The 22,279-nt window shown below is 37.0% G+C and overlaps 1 protein-coding gene across 2 annotated transcripts in view; it reads left to right on the forward strand.

Annotated features, from left to right (window-relative positions):
* Positions 1 to 22,279, forward strand: part of LOC148649407 (inactive dipeptidyl peptidase 10-like) — a 123,316-nt gene that overhangs the window by 80,433 nt on the left and 20,604 nt on the right. For both annotated transcript variants that reach the window (XR_015926346.1, XM_088606021.1), the window contains exons 6-8: positions 17,424 to 17,476; positions 17,568 to 17,649; positions 20,729 to 20,849. Coding sequence is in view for 1 of the 2 variants with exons in the window: in XM_088606021.1 (XP_088462147.1) it covers positions 17,424 to 17,476; positions 17,568 to 17,649; positions 20,729 to 20,849 (256 nt within the window). In the remaining variant the exon portion in view is untranslated. The remainder of the gene's footprint in view (positions 1 to 17,423; positions 17,477 to 17,567; positions 17,650 to 20,728; positions 20,850 to 22,279) is intronic.

Genomic DNA, 22,279 nt, shown 5'->3' on the forward strand with positions numbered 1-22,279 from the left:
TGAATGGGAAGTGGAACATTTTTCACAACAGTTTTTTTTTTCAAGCAATACACAGTCAAGGTGCTACACTCATCAAAACATAAAGTATGGCATGTGTTTTTAAAGTAGAGCTCGCTGCATCAATATTGTGTAAAATAATTGCTATTCCATTTAGGGAGCCAGAGGGAACAGCAGAGAGGGGCATTAGACAGAGCACTGGAAAGTTAAATTTGGCAAAATACAAAAGTTAGAGGAAACAAAAATCCAAGATCCAACAGTTTTGATCAAATTGTAGTGACTCTCAAAGACCTTACTTTCAAAGGAGAGCATAAAATGTACATTTTAACAGGACAAATTAATTTATACCTCTAGAACATCATCAGATTGGTGAAGATCCCATTCTTTGAAAGTCAAAGTCTTAATGTCTGACAAAGTCCTAGTAGTTGAAATATCATTCCTTGCCTTTTGAGATATTGAAGCAAATACTGTACACAGATAAACGTGGAGGAAATGTGGTCAAAATTAAATATTTTTAAGAACATTTCCTGAGATGTTTGCAAGTACTGTACATTACAGCTCAGTTGTAATATTAAATTACTTGTGCAGTGTACTGTACCTCAAACATATGTCTGTACTGTAGATAATCTTTTAATGATCCCATATTAGAATTACTTTTTTACCCAAAATGATTTACAAGGAGAGAAGATGTTCCTTCATCTGTTTATTTTTGTTTACTTTTGTCGTCAGATGTGTGGAATTATTATAAACATATTTTGGATCTCTATGATCAATATATATACTGTATAGTGGACCTGCTGTAAATTCTGATGGATTTCTTCCTTGCATGACTCCAAAATAATCTACAATGAGCATTCAGTAGTTGTTCCTGAGAGCCATCTAATCAAAGGCTTCACCATTCTTTTTCAAACAAAAGACAAAGATTTGCAGTATGCATGGAATATTAAGGAGGATTTAATTGTTTACTTGGTGGAATTAAAGAACCATGGCAGAAACAGTCCACTTCAGTGTAATGCAGCTCTTTATTTCAGATACTCTGTAACCATCCTTCATAAATTAATATAATTCTGATTGCATCAAATCCCTCTAGACAAGAAAATCTGAAAAAAAAAAAAACAAGTTAGGTTTTTAAGTCAAATCATATGAGGGTTTAATTATTTAATCAGTTTCTATCTGTACATAAATCTTTTGTTTTTACATAAAGGAGCCTGAATAGCAGTATCTGTGTATTGTAGACTCTGTTTCAGTATACAGTACGTCTTACTTTTATTTCAAAATACATTTGGTGCATTAATAATGGTTTCATCAGGCTCAAAACCTCAATGAATAAATACCTGACATTTTTGTGTAGAATGGGAGCATCATGTGCTCTGAATAAACAAAGAATACAGAAGCACACTGTGTGCCAGTCAGAAGAGAGAACAGATGTTTGTGTCTGTAGAGTCGGGAGGGTCAGGTAAACAGAGCAGGGAAGAGCAGCTGTCAAGATTTGAGAAGAAGGCAGGCTTGGACTCTCCTGGGCTTTCCAGTGACAAAGACAATAATCCAGTTAAACAATTGTCTAAATTACTATGGTACAGAATTGCCAATTGGGCAGCGAAGTGGTGTGGTGGTCAGTACTAGGTCCAGGGTTTGATTCCAGGCTATGGTACCTTGTGTGTGTTTTTTCCCCGTTACTGTGTTCCTCATACCTCCCAAGAAAATGCTGATAAATTGATTTACTGTGGTGTATTTTCCATACCATATACTTCATCTAGCTTTTCACTTTGCTTGAACTATCTATACACAGCAAAATTCAGGGTCAGCAAGACCCAGAGCACCTGGATTGTCAGGACAGATGCAGTTCTCAGTAATGGCACCTTGTGCTGGCAAGTTGAGATAGTGCCTGGCAAGCCATAGCAGCCAGCACTGTGTGACATGGTGAGGACAGCCATGCTTGTTGAAGCCCAATCATGGCCCACTAAGGACAGAGTAGAGAGTACCTGCGGTCTTTATAGACTCTTGTACTGGCTGAGTAAGTCAGGAACTTCAGACCAACAGAGGTTCAGTCTCATTTCCTCAAAGGTTATCTGCCGGTAACACGTGTGCTACTTGACAATTTACAACTCATTATATGAACAAGGAAGGGTGCATGGTTTTCATATCTTAATATCTTAGACCGCCATATTCTCCAAAACACCTTGAAGCCTTCTGCTTCTTTTAAAGTTGATACTGATGTCCCGACAGGATGAACCTCTCAGGAGCCCAGTGGAGTTTTTTAATTGATCTGATCATTACAAAATAAAATAAAAAGTGTATCGTTCTGTATACAGATACAGATTTTACAGGCACAATATTTGTTAAACGGTGTTTTTCTTTTATCATCCAAGACCCAAAGTAGGAAATGACTAAAACTCAGATTAGGACCAAGTTTTCACTGTAGAAATAGAATGAGGTAATGCAACAGATACATTTTACACAACAATTATAATATTCAGAAGTCAAGGTGATGTAGGAGGTTTTGCTTTTCTTTTTCTTTCTTGATGGATAATAGCAGCCTTCATTCTGTCCACATGATCCAAAACATCTTAGAAGAAGCTACCATCTAAATCAAATGCTTTACTGAGTTCAAGCAGGTATATGACAGTGTTGATTCTAAAAATAGGTATAAAATAAATCATAGTATAACAAGCATCCAACTTCCTGATGTGCCATTACTGGGTTGAATGTGTAGAAAGCAAGAGGTCTGGAAACGTAAGCTGTGTAAAGTGATCAGCCTTGTGATAAGATGTTTTGTTGAAGTGCAAGTATGCCATTAAAGGGGATCTACAATGCTACTTTTAATATTTCGGGGTTAGAGAGAATCGGCATTGCTGAGTGCATTTCACACCACAGCAAAAGTAAAACGTACACTAACTTGTAAAACCTCCAATTTACATCCCAAAACAGATGACATTTCCAGGTATGCACAGCACCATATTCTGCAATTCTGAATGAGGCAACAAAATTTCCAGTGACTTGAAGCAGCCTTATTATATTGTAAACAAGTAGGCTTATAAACATACTGTATCTCTCTTAATCCAGTAGAAATATTGGTCTTGACTTTGAGACTGTCTCACCAACAGACTACTAACTTGTTAACTCTTCATGCAGATCGTGTTGGAACATTTCTGCGATGAAATGTCTCCTGCACAACCTGTACTTATTTGCTTGTACATCGCATTAGTCATTACGGTGACTAATGAGCAGGAAAGGCCACTTCATGTTGCACCTTGCTCAAAGTCCCGCGAGACCAGCGGTTTTCGACAACAATGGCAACCGTACAGGACTTTCACAAAGTTCACAACTTTGTGCTTCATTTGAAATTTGTGTTTTTTTCTATACCATTCATTAATTTATTTTGTTATCGAGATTTAATAACCAATCTGAGAAATGGCCTTTATACAGTAGGCCATTGTCACAGTAAAGTCAATGACCTGTAAAGGTGTTTGATAGTGAGGAGCAGCAGCTCTTGTGATACAAAGCAATCTTTGTAAATAAACACAATTTCTCATAATGTCACGAGATTGGTACCTCATGCAGTAGCAGTCGTGCTCAGGTCTGGTCATTTGAAAGTGTCGCATAGTGAATAAAAGTCTGGACCCATAACTGGTTGACTGTGGGTTTGAGGCCCTGGTGCAGACACTGCTGGTGTACTTTGAGTGAGGGACTCCAGCCCCTGTTCACCAAGCTGTATTAAAGAGGATAGGACTGCATGGACAGAGGGGGGACAGAGGGGGGGGAGGAGTCTCATGTTCTCTTTATAAATTTCATTTGAACCAGTGCAGTATCTGGCCCAATGAGCCGATGTGGCTCGGAAATCTGAATCACATATGCACTTACTCTTTGCAGTTAATACAGGAATGTGGGAGATCATCCTAAACGTTAGTGCATTTACTTATGTCAGGAGACACGAGCATGGATAATGAAACATGAAGGCTTAGTTCCAGTCCTATTTCCATTCTGCCATTCACAGTTGGAGAACAGATGAAGAGGCTTTTTTGCCTTTCCAGAGAAGGATAGTGGCATGAATGCAAGACTGTATACGTTATTTAAATATCAGCTCATTAAACATAAGTGTTGATGACAGTAGAACCTGTGTTGGGGGGGAGGAGGGTAACTGCATGTGACCCTCCAAAAAACAAGTATTGCTTCACTAGTGGTTAGGAGCTTTAGAACTAAACTACATACTGTATAGGGATTATTCCCCTTGTCTATACAAATGAGATTATTACTTTTCAACAGAACATGCATATATCACAGATGACATATTTTCTATTTAGTGGTCTGGTTATACTATTATTTCTATTTAGGTTTTGTTTGTGAAGTGATTATTAGAAGAAGGCAGTAGTACAACCCAACACCATTTCTTCATTTGGCTTTTCTACAAGTATCTCATATTAATTTCTAAAGCCGTCGAAAGTGTCTACCGGGTTGTTCAATAAGGCCTACTTGAGAAACGGATGCTAAATAAGATCTAGTAATACCTGCCATTACAAGGCAATACTAAAGAAATATCTTTATAGTATAAATATTGTAGCGCAGCCGATGATTGCTCATATTGATTTTCGCTCTTGCTTTCACAGCAGATCAATAGAAACTGAAGATGAATGCAAGTGACAACAGATAACTTTTGTTGGTCATCTACAGTAGGCGACCTACTTCTGAAAGTTTCTATATTAATCATAATGGAGATCATTTAAACTTTTATAGCTTGACACCAAGAGAATTTTATAAGCAATGCTTTGGGAATTTTAACATGCGTGTAGTCTCCATTTGATTAAAAAGTAACTTGTGTTATAATATAAATACTATATAATAATATGAATGCTTATTTTTGATTCTTTACAGACATATAAAGCATTAACAATCTGTTTTCATTAAACTACATGGCTATTCAATGATACAGCCTCTCTTTGATACTGTACATTGTATCCAACATTGAACTTATCAATTAAAATATATTTTTAACACTGTGTGTTAATTAGTATGAATGAAACTACTTATTAAATTAACAAGTATAGCATGTTGCAACATATTGGTTAAATCTACAGTTTATAAGACAGAAAACCTAGGCTAATTGACATTTACAGTATCAAGACCTTTTCTTAGGGTTATTCAGGTTAGCTGTGGCTGAACCAAATAAATGTTATACAATACCTCACTAAAACGTATTTGCCCTCCATTATCCAAATAGGATATGAGACTGACATTTCAACATGGATCTGCTCCTCTAATGCTACTCTTATCAGGTCCTGTGTATTTTAAAATTTTCACTCATAACTCAATGAGCACTCTTACGTTGTTGGCTATGCTAATTATTGTGCTACCCCAAAAAATGCATTCTGAGGTAACCTACCATTTTTAATATGAGGATAGATTTCAAAATAATAAACTGTGGATTAGGATGAATATAGTATACAGAGTACAGTACAGTATATATATTCTTACCTGAATAAGAGCATGATAATACTTAAAGACTGAACAATCATGTTAAGACAGTATCTTTGAAACAGTGTTTCAAAACACCAAATTATAGAAGGTTATGGGCATCATCAGGATGCGATAATGTGAATGAAGATTTTCAAATGCAGCAGTATCATCTATTATCACAGGACTATTTAAAATATTAATTGTGAAATTGGAGAGGAGAGATTAATTATGCAGAGAGAAGCGTGACTAGACAGTAGTAAGGTCATCTTTGAGTTCATAAAAGCAGCATATAGAGTAGATCATGCATTAACAGTTTAATAAATGCATTCAATACTGGATCATCATGCATGATTTTCCTTTCTCTTTTTATTATCTCTACACAGAGTACTGCAGTACACAGATGTTTACCCTGCAGGTGCTAGCCAGACGTAGTGTAAGAAACTCTACCGAATGAAGTTTTGGCTTTGCTCTTGTAACGTGCTGTAGTTGCAAAACATAGTTAAATTGTCACACAGGAAAATTGTGTTTAACAGTTTGGCTCAGGACCTCTCTCTGTGGTGGAATGTACACGAAGTATTCCTGTGGGCAGAGGTGGAACAGGCACGTTGATTTAGCACTTGAACACTTCATTTCAATCATTTTGTTACTCAGTAGACTTGTTCTCTTTTGATTACCTGAATCAGTCCATGGCCATTACTACAGGATGCTGCACAATGGTTAATCACACATTTCTAGCCATAATTAGGTTTAGGCTTTTTGGAGAACATTTGTCTTTTGATGTATCATGTTATTCCTAGTGTATTATTACAGTACTATCGACTAACTGCAGTGAATTATTGGTCTTTCTGGTGCACCCACAGAGACAGACATATTACTTTATTCCATTGGCAAGGCTGAATCTCTTGTAAATGTACTGTACATATTGTATATTCATTGAATTTTGTTCTGGAGGTTATAGGTCTCTGAAAACATTTCAATCTTTTTTAGAATAGTTTTAAGGCATTATCACATAAAACAATACAGGGTATGAATGTTTCTTTGTTTATTTTAGTAAATTGTCATTCTAAATAAATACTGTTAATAACTCTTTCCACACTCACATACTGTACAGTATATACAGTGCCTGAGTAATCAGACCCTTCTTATGGAGTCCCATTTCGTGAAATTATTCTGCATTTTTAAATTCATATTTTATTCAAAACCTGAATGATCAAAATGAAGAACTGAAAGGAAGTTACTGTAAATGTCAGCAAAAACTGATAAAAAAATGAAATGTTGATTACATTAATATTCAATACTGTGAACTCAATATTTATTGGATGTACAGTATCTTTGGCAAGATAATAATAATATAATAATTATATCTGCATACCTTTCTGGGTAAATCTCTTCTAACTTTGCACACCTGTTTTTTTTTTACTATTTGCCTGTTCTTTTACTTTAACTATTTGCTCAGTCTGTTTCTCCTTCAGTCCGAACTAGATTTCCAGTCCCTGTAGAGAAGTAGCCCCATAGCCTGATGCTGCCACCACCATGCTTGACTGTAGGGATGGTGTAGACTGGGAGGTTTGCTGTGTTGAGTCTGCGCCAGCACCTGGTACAATATTTAGACAAAAACGTTTCAACACCCTTTGCCACATTTCTGCAGCATAACAAAGATGCTTTGTTCCAAACTCGGTGCAGGATATGAAAAAGGTTTCCCACTCAAACACGCCCCAGTTGTGGAGTGACTGGGATATTGATGACTGATACACATTTTCTCCCTCCTTCCCATTGACCTCAGTAGCTTTTCCAGAGTTGCTGTTGGACTCGCATTGGCTTCCCCCATGAGTTTATTCCTTGCCCAGCTGCCTAGTCTGAAGGTACAATGTGTGGTGCGATGCACCTTCTGTTTCTAGATTATTGAATACACTGCTCAGAGGGACATTCAGAGACTTCAAAGTTTTTTGTGCCCTTCTGATTTTTCAATGACTTTATCTTGACTGGCTTTGAAAGCTCCTTAGTATTCAGGATTGAGTCTTTTCTTGACATCTTCATACCTGACCAAGGAACATTACAGAAACAGGAGTCTTTTACTATGATTTTACTATTTTTCTTGCATATTAACTGTCTACTTCTTTCTTTTTTTGTTTTATTGATCTGAATGTGTGTTTATAACAAACATTTTTTGCTACTTTAAAGTGTCATGCAGGCAAGCTTTAAAGCAGAGGTTTTGTAATAAAGATTTAAGTACAAGACTTAAAAAGAATACATTTTTTTTGTGATGGAGCTTTGATATAGCTTAAGTGTTTGTTTAATTTGTTTCTGGTTCTACATTAAAAGCCCCTATTCTTAATTATCTCCTTTGTACAACAACAGCAATGATGGTAGTAATAATAATAATATCCTGAAATGCAGAACTATAGAACAGATTAAAACCATATCAGTCTAGTCAATTTAACAGAATGCATTGTTTTTACCATGAAAGATCACCTCCCTTTTTGCTGAATGGAATGCCATTTCACATTACGTCATCATTTAATTAAATGACATGTCTGATGAGAAGAGCTATTAATCATTGCCTTGTAGCTGAAGTTGATCAATGCTTGATGGCTAATGAATGAAAAATAGCTTGTGTTCTATTTTGGGTCCCTGAACCAAGTGGGACAAGATCTCGTTGACTCAGAGATTCAGGTCAGCTCATCCCTCATTTCTTCATATATTAAGGCTTAATTGCTTTTCCTCATCTTTACAGTGGAAATGTAATAGCCCTGGCATGAGGACACATCTCTTCTGAATTATTTAATAACAATGTTACTGTAGCCTTTGGCAAATTGGAGAGAGAGAACCAAGTACAATTTGTGATTTATTGCTGTCTGTAAAGTAATGATTACCTTCATTGGCTTTTACTGTAACATTTTTTGTCTTGGATGCTTTATCTAGTATTGCTTGCCTGTGCTTCGCCCACAGTTTTGTTTGCTTTATATGTATACACCAACACACAATGCTCAATGCTCACCAATATATCACAGTACTAATATTTCTAAGGTTTTTCCTTGCTGTTGCAAATGTCTTAACATGCTTTCAAATTCATTGTTTTCTATGGATAAGGTTTTAGAATAAATGCAGTTGTAATGCATTGAGTTATTTGTGATTCAAAGTTATTGAACACTTGCTCTTCAGCTTTGTGAGAGGCCAGTTCAGTTAAACAAAAAATTAACGTGGGACATACACTATTCTTGCAACCAGTTCTTCTGTCATTTTCTTGATCCAATCTTTATTGACTTTTTAAAACAGAACAAGACACAGACTAAATTACAACAGATATGTGACAAGCAAACAAGGGATTGAAAACTCTTGATGAACAAGAAAAGAAAGAGTAATCAAACACATATTGGAGGCAGGAAAAGGTATCAACATTTAGTCAGTTTTTGCCCTCAAAAATGTAATCTAGCTGTACAGTAGTTCTTTCAATAAAACATTGTCTGCAGATGAATCCAAAAATTCTGTTATGAGGTTTTACCAATTGTCACCCAGCCTCATAAAATAGGACTTTTAGTTTCCTTTAGACTTGCAAACAGCAGACTGAGAGGAAATTCAGGATCATTCTGAATCAGCAGTAAATTGCATCTATGACGAGGTCAAGTGCAATCTTCAGTTGAAACTGCTGGTATGGTGTTGCGCTACAGCTTGTGCAAGTTAAAAACGGATTCGTTGGTTTTATTAATTAACATTACTTTATTAACCCTTTACAATTTCTTGCATTAGGAATTTGTCTTTTCGCATACCCCAGCTTGCTGTTCACGAGACACAGACAAACAGACAGGGAGAGAAGCTGAGGGTCTGAGCGCAGGGTCAGCCATTGTACAGCGCCCCTGGAGCAGTTGTGGTTAAGGGCCTTGCTCAGGAGCCCAACGGAGTAGGATTCCTCTGCCGGCTGCGGGATTTGAACTGTTTCCTGTTCTCGGAGGAAAAGAAAGAAGTATCCTAGGCTGCACCCCAATAAGGACTTCTGTCCTCCATCACATGTCCAGTTCTGTATCTCTAATATAGATACTGTAAGTGAGTGCAGGCAATTTGTATTAAAGATGGTGCCAGGGAGTCTGGCCACTTCTTGTAGACCAGGGTGAAACAGCTTCTAAGCACATTTTTCCAAATACGTGAAAGGCTATGAAATTGTGGGGAGGTGGGGGGTCTCCATGATGGCATTACTTGTTTATCTGCCTTGGCAATAAAACATTTCATATAATCCTCATCTTGACCGTGCCTAATTATCCTGAGTACAGGAGGCACTTCTTTACAGAAAGTGTCGTGGAGTCTGGAAATAGGTTCCCAGCCATGTTGCCGGAGCCAATAACTTGACTTCTTTGAATGAGATATCTTCGATCAATTAACTTCTACTACCAAACAGTCTAGATGAGTCTCTTGTTTTGAACCTTTCTAATGTCCTCAACAGATTACACGACGATCCTTGTTTCCACTCTGTCATGAGTCTGTCTTTTCTAAATACTGTCCTTTGAGTTTGTGGACTAAGATGTTATCTCAAGGGGTGACTCGGCTCTTCCATGCTTTTAAACGATTTGAATACCTAATATACTGTAAATTGTGTGCATCTCACCATGTATTGGTTGAACAGTCTGTGAACATTGAAGGGCCACAGAAGATACAGAACAACATGGAGTAACAGAAGAGAGAGTGTAAAATGAAGTTAAATTTAAACCACTGAAGTAATACAGGAAAAGGCCAGGTGTAAATGATGTGTTTGACTCCAATAACCTGCCTAAATTCACTGTGAGGCTATGAAATCCTAGCATTTCTCCATAAAACCATACGTTGCCTTTTCTAACCTAGTGGTGAGTTCTTACAACCTATTTGCAGGAGGTCCCAGTCTTTCCTAAAGGCAGAAAGCTGCTACAGCCATCTACATCAGTGACTAGTGAAGCTCTGCAAAAACACTTTACCTTTTTATTCTTTGCCAAAAGCTTTCTGTGAAAGAGGCTTTCTGTCTTTAACCTAATAAAATATTAAAGATTAGGGTATTTTTGTATATTGAATAAGAATGCAACATTTGCTGTGCAATCGGTCATTGTCTTCTAAGGCATCTCCCTGATTTAAACTCGGTAGAAAGACATATTACTGCTGTCTAATACCTTCTATTGAGGACAGTGCCGGTAATATCCAGTCATTTCCAGTAATAGACAAGTTTTCTATGGCTATGAAAAAGGACAATGACATGCAGCTGTTTACCTTAGCAAAATTTGGAAGAATGCTGCTTGTTTTATTTAAAATAATGTGATAGATCACATTAAACAATTCTGATCAAATCCAGAAAGGCCTTCTTGTATGTCCTCTTTTAAAACAATAGGAGTCTGCATCTAAGGAATCTAAGATGAGACGCTTACAAGGAACTATACCCATAGCTGGTTATAATGAGCACGCCAGCTTAGCAGCTCCTGTTACTCTCCACAGTGCAGACATCTTTGAATGAGAAGAACTGCATGCTTTAAAACTAGTTTTAAACACATCTCCTGCAGCATTCTATCACCTGTGCATAACTGTGCATAAATAGTAAAAAATGTTAGAAAAGGGGAAGGGAATACAGTAAAATCTCATTTTACGGAATGAGACATGGTCAGATTCATTCTGTAAAACAGGATTTTCCATAGAGTATTGTGTAGTTTACCCTCAGAATAATAGTAAGATACAGAAAAAATATTAATAACATTGGAAAATAATACAGTATATGCAAGCTTGTGCTGTTTCCGTCACTAACAAATACCTATTCTACTGTTAAATAATTGTGTAACTACAGTAGTATATTGTACTGTATAAAATGTTTCACCAGGATTGAGAATCAGATATGATTATTAAAGAAGAATGTCAATTCTTGGTCCATTGTTAGTTTCAGTTCTTTTCAAACCTTCATTACTGGACTCAATGTCACTATAGACCATCATTTGTTCCTTCTTAAACCTTCGCCTTTAAGTCTTACAAAGTCCATATTCTCTGATGAGTTTGGATTTTACTGTGTCTGCTTCTATTGATATTCAGTATTTCTTTGTGCTAGTCCAGTATTATTTTTTTACATTCAGTACTTTATATACACATTATCTCGTAATCCATATTCTACAGTATATGGCCATAGGTATCTTCTGTAAGACCACGCAGTCTTTCAGTCTTTTTCCATCCATACACTCACTTACTGTTTCTTTCAATTCTGGGTCGCAGGGAAGGTCCAGAATTGAAGCCAGGTCCTCAGAGCTGCAAGGCAGCAATGCTAAGCACTGTGCCACTCTGTGGTCTTTCTATTTATGTTGATTGACACAATAGACTATGAAATACTCCACACACAAAATTATTTTAGACACTTCTATATACTTTGGCCATCACAACTGTGGGATCACCTACACAATTTAATGAAGGCTGTAGTAGTAGTAGTAACAGTAGTAGTAGTAACAGTAGTAGTAGTAACAATTCCTTATGCTTCTATAGTGCTTTTCTGGACACTCCTCTCAAAGCACTTTACAGGTAATGGGGACTCACCTCCACCACTACCGGTGCGACACCAGCTTAATGCTCCAGTACACTCCTCATACACCAGCTCTCAGTGGGGAGGAGAACAGAGTGATGAGGCCAGTTCAGAGATGGGGATTATTAGAAGGCCATGATTGGTAAAGGCCAGGGGGAAATTTGACCAGGAACCCTGGGTAACACCCCCTACTCTTTTCGAGAAACGCCCTGGGATTTTATGTCTCGTCTGAAGGACAGAGGCTTTTATTTTACTGTATAGTGTCCCCATCAGTGGCCTATATAGTGCCCACGCTAACAACACTTCCAGCAGCAACCTTAGTTTTTCCATCCGAATACTAACCAGACTCCTTCCTGCTGAGCTTCAGTGGGCTGCCAGCTGTGAGTTGCAGGGTGGCGTGGCTGCTGGCTGGTAAGGTGGAAGTAAGCAAGAATGGAGACCTTGACGTGTTTTTGTTTGATACGGAGGAGAATTAGCCGAACTTCCTGACAGCACCAGAGGGGGTGTGTTTAGTTGTAGTTCCTGTGGGTGAATGTTTCCCCATTGGCAATCACAGTCTCGCATCCCCAAGGCTTCCTTCCTGCCGAACGACAGTTTTATTGCCCGTTTTCACTTGATCGGTTTTAGTCTCCCAAGGCATATTCACAGTATGTTGTTGCAGTCTTTGTTGTCATGTTCTGTCAACCTCATCCTGCAGCGGTGTGAGGGCTGAGATCAGGAATTGTGTCAAGTTGTGATAGCTAACACGTATTCTGATGAGAAGAGAGTGGAGAAAATAAGGATGAGGATAAATGTTAATAGCAAATTTCATTGCGATTATTCTCACGACTGCTGCATTTATCCATCTATACACTTCATTTTAAAAGGACATTTTTCTAGAGAGGATAAAAAATAAATAAAAATCGACGGTATCTCTTGATCCTGCAGTGGAGATTCTGTCGAATGTGAGCTTTCCTTAGGTTCCCATGGAAGTTATTAATTTTCTCCTTACTAGGACAAGCCATAAAGAAAACAGGCAGTGAGTTTGTGCCTCATAAAATGGGATTAGCATGTCGTACTTGTAGAACAAATGAACAGAAGCTCAGAGAGCTGTGCTTCTTTTTAGTCAGCTCATCTTTCCAGTTTAATATTAAATGTACTGTAAGTGAAAAGCTGCAGTTAAATCCACTTGAAGCTCATGCCTTATACTCCTAAAACAACCGTAGAGTGCTGCACTGTACTCTGTCTTGCCTTCAATACATGAAATTTAGGGGAAAGATTTCTACACAGTAACTATTAACATTTAGAAATCACAAGGTTGTCAAAGACTGGATTGAAAACTCATAAGGTTACAGAGTTAGATTGCAAAATCTGACCAATGGGCTGTTTTGGCAAAAGAAGATTCTTATACTACACAGATGAACATGAATTATTAACATTGGAATATTATTTAGTGAAAAGAAGGTTAATACAATCTTGTGTTCTTGCTTGTTGTTTTCATAAGGATGGGGGAGTCCGTGAGTTATATAAAGATAAATGGAATAATCAGTAGTATGTGGAATGTAAAATAGGTTCTGTTGGTCTAGGATAAAATAGGATACTAAATAAAGCTTAATCTTTAACAATGTGATCAACAGGACATTTATAAAACCTCCTATTAATGCTTTTCTCATATTTAATTTGTCTCATAGTAATTCAGCCTGCACTTTAGTGGCTACATGCAGGCGAATACAGAAACAGCATTTTATTGTAGTCACCTTTGAGAAAGACTGCTTTCATTAAGTTGTCTTTCCTCTCTTTCTGCACAGTTTGCAAAGAAAGGAACTCATAATTTAATTTCTTTTATAGGAAACTATAAAACATTTTCCCCCTGTAAAAGTATAGATCTTGTTTGAACTACTGTACATGCAAATGTAGTCAATTTCATGGGCAGCATGTTTTTGTTTTCTTAGTCTTATCATTCCAGCTGACCAGTTACAGGGTTGCATGAAGGCAACTGCATCCATAAATTTCATTTTATAAAGTCTTATTACAAATCATTATTGTAAGAAATATGGTCTGATAATTGTCATATAGATTTCTGTAATAGGGGTTGAAACCATGCACTCTGCATATAACTTGATAAAATGCTTATGTGAACGCTTCTGAAGTTAATCTATGGAAAAATTTAAATTGCATATGTATAGGCAATTTCTAGTGTAAAGGTAATTAATTTAAACTTTTTATTTAACTTTTAAAAATATTTTAAATGTACATTGCTCAAAAATGTCCACGTTTGCTAATTTACTTGAAAAATCCTACTGTATATCCAATATAGGGGAACTCAATACTATTTTCAGGTTTCGGGGTTAAAAAGAATCAGAATTTCAAGCCACAGTGACAGTAAAGTGTGCACAGTAACCTGTAAAACCTCCAATTCACATCACAAAATAGACAACATCTGTGCAGTGCCGTGTTATGCAATTCAGAACGAGGCAACAAAACTTCCACTGTAAGCAAATATTGCTTTCGATTTCAACACTGCTGACAAATCCTACTTGTTAAATCTGCATGCAGACATCAAGTTGGAACATTTCTGTGGTGAAATGCCTGCTGCACAACCTGTATTTATACACTTGCACATTACATTACATTATTCATAATGGAAACTAGTGAGTGGGAAGGGCCACATTAATGGCCATTTGTTGGAACTCGAATGCGAGTCGTGTCAACATGGCGACTTACAGCACTTTCACATAGTTTGCAGTTTGGTGCTTAATTCAAAATGTGTATTTTTCTATAACATCAATTATCTTGTTACTGAGATTTAATAACGGGGTCTGAGAAATTGGATCTGCAGTTCTCCTTTAAATGCCAGCAGTAGAAAATAAAAGTATCATAAAACAATGGTACTGTACCTCTTGATAACAACCATTTTGTAGCCTGTTTTTCCTTTCCCTTTGTTTAATTTGGGGCAATGGGGATGCTTTATGTATACAGTATATCAATATAACATCAATATAAATGTTTGTCAGTCAAATCTCTTTTCAGTATAGGAAAGCAATGCCACCCACCTCATACAGTTTACAATTGGAAATAATGTGTATGCTAGCTCTCTTTCTCTTGGGAATGATTTAGCACGTGTTTGTTTTGGGGAAGTACGAAGAAATTGAAGCACCCAGTACAGCCCATGGAAACATGAGGAGTACATGGAAAATCCAATCAGGAAGAAGCGCCAGATGGGAAACAAACTCAGGACTTTGTACTGTGGCTGTGATGTAGCAGCCATGCCACTGTCCTGCCTGGTATAAATACAGTATGCATACAGTGTATATTAAAAGACATAGAATACATGACCACAAACAGTTCTTGCCCATACAGAACTTTAATATTGGAATTTTTAAGATGTACGTCTTAATCAGATACAGCGCTTTTTGCTGATTAGAATTCCTAAGGGCTGTTCTAGAGATCTAAAATATTATTTTCATTTTTTGGGAGATAGTAACTGCTAAAAATACAAATGCTTTGTAAGCGCTGAACTTCTTAAGGCAAAGCGGCAGAAACACATCTGTAAAAAGGGCCGCTACAAAGTCCTTTGAATCTGTAGAAAAGGGTAGGCCATGAGTAAAATATCAAAGAACAACATAAAAACTAATATTTCATTTCTGGTTTACAATTCTTTTGGTATGCAAGTGTGTGTATTATGTAGGGAACATAAGGATGTTTTACATGGTATGTTATGCTATAAGTCTGGAGTTTGAATGTTCTCCCTGTTTGCTCCCTCAATGCGAAGACATACAGGTAGGTTAAGATTAAATAAGATCACTTTATGAGCCATATACAATTTCTTGCATTAGTAATTTGTCTTTTCGCATACCCCAGCTTGCTCTTCATGAGACGCACAGATGGGGAGAGAGAAGCTTGGAGTCAGAGCTCAGGGTCAGCCATTTATATGGCGCTCCTGGAGCAAATTGGGTTAAGGAGTAGGATTCCTCTGCAGGCCGCTGGATTTGAACCGGCAACCTTCCAGCAACAGGCGCAGATCCTTAGCCACAGTATTAATAGGTTAATAGGTTCCTAGGAAAATTAGCCCTGGTGGGCGGGGGTAATAATTGTATCAATTATATCAGATGCATCAGCTTGCCAGCAGACGTACCTGCAAATAGAACATCTAAAGTTGTACAGCACTTGGGCTATTTTCTTTGTAAAAGCTGCTGAAAGTGCCAAGTTCCTGACTAATCTGATAACTTCATCCTGTTTTCATATTTGCTACAGCATCAGAATTCTAAGCAGGAAATAACTCTAAGGGTTCCCTGCATATAATGTAGACCCTATACTGTATGTCTGGTGGACCTATAAATACTCCAGTGACAAAAATAATTTAAAATCTAACAAGATGCTTTTGTTATAGTGCAGCGCTGAAAGGAGGCAACGTTTACGCTCAGAGATCTTTACCTCTTTTATCTGTACAGCAATCAGCTTTTCAGATCTACTATGACAGTTTTATCAAAAAGGCAGGGCATTGCAGAGCTGTACATCAAATTGACTATAGAGGATGCCTCCCCCTGCCATTCTCTGACAGATAACTTATCATAATACGATTGCTTTATTTCCTTTCCCTGAAAGACACTGGAGTTCCCTTGAGATTTCAAATTAAGATTGAGCACTGAGAGACAGGTACATCAGTCAAGGACCCATCATCTCCATGGGTAATTGAACTCCTTCGAGGTCTGTGATGATCATTTTTATTGTATGTTTTAATATGTGCTTGGTTGTTGTCTTTTCTATATTAACATGCACATTCAGTCTCAGCTCCTGATTACCAAGCGAATCTAGGCTGTGCTTGTGCAATATTATCGACTCACCTGACTGATGAACATCTTTCTTAAGCTTTTTTTTTCTCAATTTTTTTCACATTCATGTTGATATGTTTTCTTGTCAATAGTTATTACAACTCCTAACAATAATTAATATGACTAATTATTACTGAACCGGCAACCTGTTAATTTGTATGAACTAACAAATAATCTTATTCAACACATTGGAAATACAAATCTAAGTGGTGTGCTTACAACTACAGTTTGCTGAAATTATACTAATTATGGTATAGTCTAGAGGCCAAGCTGTTTGGTAGGATAAACCAGATTCAGTTCTTTGAATATAGGCTGCGTGTTTTATTCTAATACAGTTTACATGGTATAGTTTTGTGTTATCTAAAAGTTCCACTAATCACAGCTTTCACACAAGGCAGACATACAGTACAGTAGTACCTATTTTAAAGCAATACACTTTTTGAAAATATTATTACAGTATCATAGCATGATATGAAAAGATATGAATTACCAACAATGTGAACATACTGTACTGTATAAGCTTATATTTTACACAGTGCTAGTTCCTTTCTCACTAATAGTTTTTTTCTTATTGTAATATGATACAGGCCTAAAAATGTTGAAGTATTAAAAACAGAAAAATAATTAATTTAATTAGTTCTGCTTTTGTTTTCTAGGTTTACAAGTACTCCTTTACAGCTTCATATTCAGTATATGACCTGCATACAAGGTATGTATCTGAAATACAAAGTAACATGCAAAAGCATATAACAGGTCATATGTTTTCTAAGTGTCATTTCTTTCTGTTGTTGAAACTCAAGGGAGATTGTGCCTCTGAACCCTCCTGAGGTACCAGATTCAGCGTTACAGTATGCGTCCTGGGGAATTCAAAAGCAACAGCTGGTAAAGAAAACTTTCTTTTCATCTTCAGAGTGTAAAGCTATAGCAGATTTGATATAATTATTGCAATGGAAGTTTTGATCAGGTTTCTATTAAACTTTATCATTTCTGCTCCCTTTATCAAGTGATTTCTCCCAGCATGCCTAGTGCTCCAAAGAGTGGCAATCAATACAATTATAATGTGCAATTCAGAAACAGTGGGCCTTTTTCTTTTAGCTATGCTTTTGTAATGCTATTTAGTGTCAATGCGCGTTTAGTTGATCTGATTTTTAAAAATAATGAGTTTCAATTTTCTTCAGAATAATTATTTTCATTACTGGGTGGGGGATGCAAGTCATACGCTATATTAACTTATTATAATAATAATAATAAACTTTATTTTATATAGCACCTTTAAAGGTGGCTTCTCAAAGCGCTTTACAGGATGACAATTACAATAAATAAGAAGACTACAACAGTAAATAAGAAGAATACACAAGATAAGACACAATTACAATTACAACAATACAACAATAACAATAGAGGAGACCGTGGAAGGTGGTACTAAGAAGAGCAGAGGGGTGAAGAATGGAACCAGTTAAGTAAAGGCTTTTCTGAAGAAGAAGGTTTTGAGTCTGGATTTGAAGGAGTTTAGAGAAGGTGACTCTCTGATATCCTCGGGCAAAGAGTTCCAGAGCTTGGGGGCATAGCAGGAGAAGGCCCTGTCGCCCATACAATGTAGACGGGCTTGGGGGACAGTAAGGAGGGCAGAATTTGAAGAGCGGAGGTTGCGAGGTGGGGAGTAGGGCGATAATAGTTCAGACAGGTATTGAGGTGTCAAGCCATGTAGATCCTTATAGGTGAGCATGAGGATTTTAAAGTCTACACGGAATTTGACCGGAAGCCAGTGCAAGGACTCCAGGATAGGAGTAATGTGAACACTTGCACTAGACCTGGTCAGGATTCTGGCTGCTGAATTTTGGACATACTGCAGCTTGTTCAGAGTAGATTTAGATACCCCCGCGAGTAGAGCATTGCAGTAGTTAATTCGAGAGAATACAAATATGTTGATCAGCTTTTCAGCCACAGTTAATGATAGCATAGGGCGTAGTCTTGCGATATTTCTAAGGTGAAAAAAATATGTTTTGACAGTATGCTGTACATGTGGGTCGAATGTTAAGCCAGAATCGAATATAACCCCAAGGTTTTTCAATTTTGATTGAAGCTCAAGTACAGAGCCATCTACAGATAGGGTTACAGGACTGGCTTTACGAAGTTGCTGGGGGGTAACAATAAGCATGACTTCAGTCTTGTCACAGTTGAGATGAAGGAAGTTTTGAGTCATCCAAATTTTTATGTCAGAGATTCAATTAGATAGAATAGAGACAGCCACATCAGTGTCAGGTTTAGTATGGATGTATATTTGAGTATCGTCAGCGTAAAAATGAAAGCTGAGGCCAAGTGATCTTAAAAGCTGACCAAGTGGGAACATGTAAATGCTGAAGAGCAAGGGGCCCAGTATTGAGCCCTGGGGGACACCAGACTTGACAAGACCAATTTCAGATCTGTACCCATTGAGAGAGACAAAGTGACAGCGATCAGTGAGGTAATATTTAAACCATTTGAGGGCAGTGTCAGAAACTCCAAACGCAGTCTCGAGACAAGAAAGTAAGAAGTTATGGTCAACAGTGTCAAAGGCAGCACTGAGATCAAGAAGGATGAGTATGGAAAGAGAACCAGAATCAGAAGCTATTAGGAGATCATTGGTGACTTTGACCAGGGCGGTTTCTGTGCTGTGAAGTTGACGGAAGCCAGATTGGAGGGGTTCGAAAAGGTTGTTTGTCATGAGGTGGTTATGTAACTGAAGTGTGACAGCACGTTGTAGAATTTTAGAGAGAAAGGGTAAGTTGGAGATGGGGCGAAAGTTGTTAAGATTGTCGAGAGCCATGTTAGGCTTCAGTTATAGTTACATTGTATAACTGCTCACAAACACCTGGATTGCAAGGTGTGGACTCAATTACACAGTACAAGCTTGTCTGTGCTCATAATACCATGTCATTGATTTCACAGAGAACAGTTAGTAAGAAAAGACCACATACTGTAAGTGCGATTAAATCAAAGTTCAATGGCCAGAGACAACACCAGCGCCGCCTGCCAGAGAGTGCGCAGGTCCCATATTGTTGGTCGCCTTTGGGTTAAAGGTAAACAATCATCCTCGACTGCAAAGGAAGCCAATGAATGTATTATTGTGAGATAAAAAGGTGTTCTTTCCAAAACTGACCTACCTCTATGTTTATGGTGATATGTAGCATTATATATTAGATTAACCACTGGATAGGCTTGTTGGCTTGTTATAGCCCTTGGCTCTTGAGATCAGTTCCTGGCTGTGGCACCTTCTGTGTGGAGTTTGTCAAGGTTACCTTGAGTCCCTGTTTGGTCCCTGTGAAAGAGACTAGCTACCAGCAATCGACGGCCTTTGTTATTGTGGATTACTATGTGTTTTATATATTAAAAGAGTTGTCTTTTTTAGAAGCATCAGTTATGCTTCCATTTTTATTCTGTGATTGCTGTGAAACAAGAACATAATGTTTTATGTTACTAAATAGGTGAGTATAAAACTTAGGTAGTTTTAGAACACGGTAATTAAAACTGATATTTGTACAGTATAATAATAAAGTAATGCACTAAAAAGCTGATTAATTATAATACAAGGAATGGTCTTCCCCCTTTAATTTTATATAATTTATCTAGAACATATTCTGTATGGCAGACTGCCATTCACTTAATTTATCCATGTTGCTTCCAAGAGAAAGTAGATCTCTCAGTCTGTGAAAATGGCTATTAAATGTCTCTGATGTACAGTAAAAGGCATATGTACAAAAGACAGGAACTTAATAAAAGTGGTTTGTTGTTAAATGAATTAGGTTCATGCCTCCTTCAGTTACAGTATTTACTCTGTTGAACTCAATCTGAATTCATAATTAGTCATTTGTTCAGTTAATTCCATAGATCATGGAGAGAGAAATTATAATTTTGTTTTTAAATAAGAACAACATGGCCTATGTATACACTTATTTAATGCTTTGCTTTTTGTGAATTGCAGGTTTATATTTTTGAAAATAACATTTACTACCAGCGTGACAGACAGAGCAATTCCCTGAGGCTCACATCATCAGGAAGAGAAGGAGTTGTTTTCAATGGGATTGCAGACTGGCTATATGAAGGTAAGTTATGTTTCCTTAATTAAAGGATAAACCAAACCAGTATCACATATCACGCATACAGTAAAAGAAAGTTATTTTGTGTCAATAAACTTAATCATCATTCTCATACATCTAAACTAGACAACACAAAAGCTGTCCTCCAGCCTCATTATCTGACCATAATACTGTACATACAGTAGAATACAAATGAGCAAGTTTTGAAATTTAGCTATCATAAAGCAAAAACAAAGTGTTGAGAATGTTCCCTTTCTGTTTATTCCACCATAATGTGCATGTGTAATTAATATGCACTTATTTTAAGGAAACATCTTATGCAAAAAAAATGATAGACCCAGTTTGAAACACAAAGTTCTAACAGCTGTTATTGTTTACCCCAATATGCTGATGCCTCTGAAGCAAGATATCTTATTAAACATTTCGCTGATGTTAGGAACCACAAATGCTTTATTTAAAATTACAGAAATGTTTTGAAACAAAATGTGACCTTGAGTTTTAGTTCATCTCTGTGCTAATTAGCAGTTACTTTGCAGTGTGGTGTTCACTGACATGACATTACATTCAGTTGGTTTAAAAAAGTCTTAATGTCACAAAAGATGTTGTTGTTCTAAATAGTTTTTTACAATGGAAGATTTTTTCATCCTGTTGCAATGGAAAGTTTACAACTGTTATACAGTATTTTCAACATTACTAAACACCCTAATACTATGGCACCTTTCAAAAGCATACAGTAAGCTCATTAAGTTTCAAGAATAACTATCTGAATTAGTTCTAAAATGTCAGTTTTATTTTTGCTTTGCTTTCTGCTTTGTATTACATGGAACACGGCACAATTAATTATAAGCACCCATTCTTCCTGCCAGTTGCGATCCTTAGACTACTCAACCAACATTGTCATATGATAAGCATTTCGTCTTCTCCTCCTCCTCCAAACTCCTGCAGGACAAAGACTGCATCTTGAACACAAGTATCCCCTTTCATCAAATTATTTATGGCTTTGTGGACCATCCCCATCTTTCCTGCACTGAAACGGTTAATACAGAATCAAGGAATATAACCATTTGAGAAACATAATCTTGTACCGTGTTCAGAAATCTTCCTCAGAGTCTTGTGTTGGTGTAGCAGGCTACATGGAAGGTGTTCTTGATTTGAAATAGAACAAACACAGTTTTAGTCTAGTTTTGTCAAAACATTGTTTTAAACTGTTATTATTATTTCCTCCAACTAGGTTCATCATACATGTACGCTATGGAAAAGAAAGTTGAAAATAAAGGGATTCTAAGAGATATCTCTAATATGTCTAAGAACATTGACAGCCTGGGCGGGGAGAATGCATGTATTTCATAAAGACATTCTGCCTTAATAACAGCAGAATGGATCTTACAGGAGTATTCTTGATCTGGCTTTTCACACGCAGCCAATGTTAATACTGT

The sequence above is a fragment of the Lepisosteus platostomus genome, chromosome 14, assembly GCF_059453375.1.
Source record: "Lepisosteus platostomus isolate fLepPlt1 chromosome 14, fLepPlt1.hap1, whole genome shotgun sequence".
In the NCBI taxonomy this organism is placed as follows: Eukaryota; Metazoa; Chordata; class Actinopteri; order Semionotiformes; family Lepisosteidae; genus Lepisosteus; species Lepisosteus platostomus.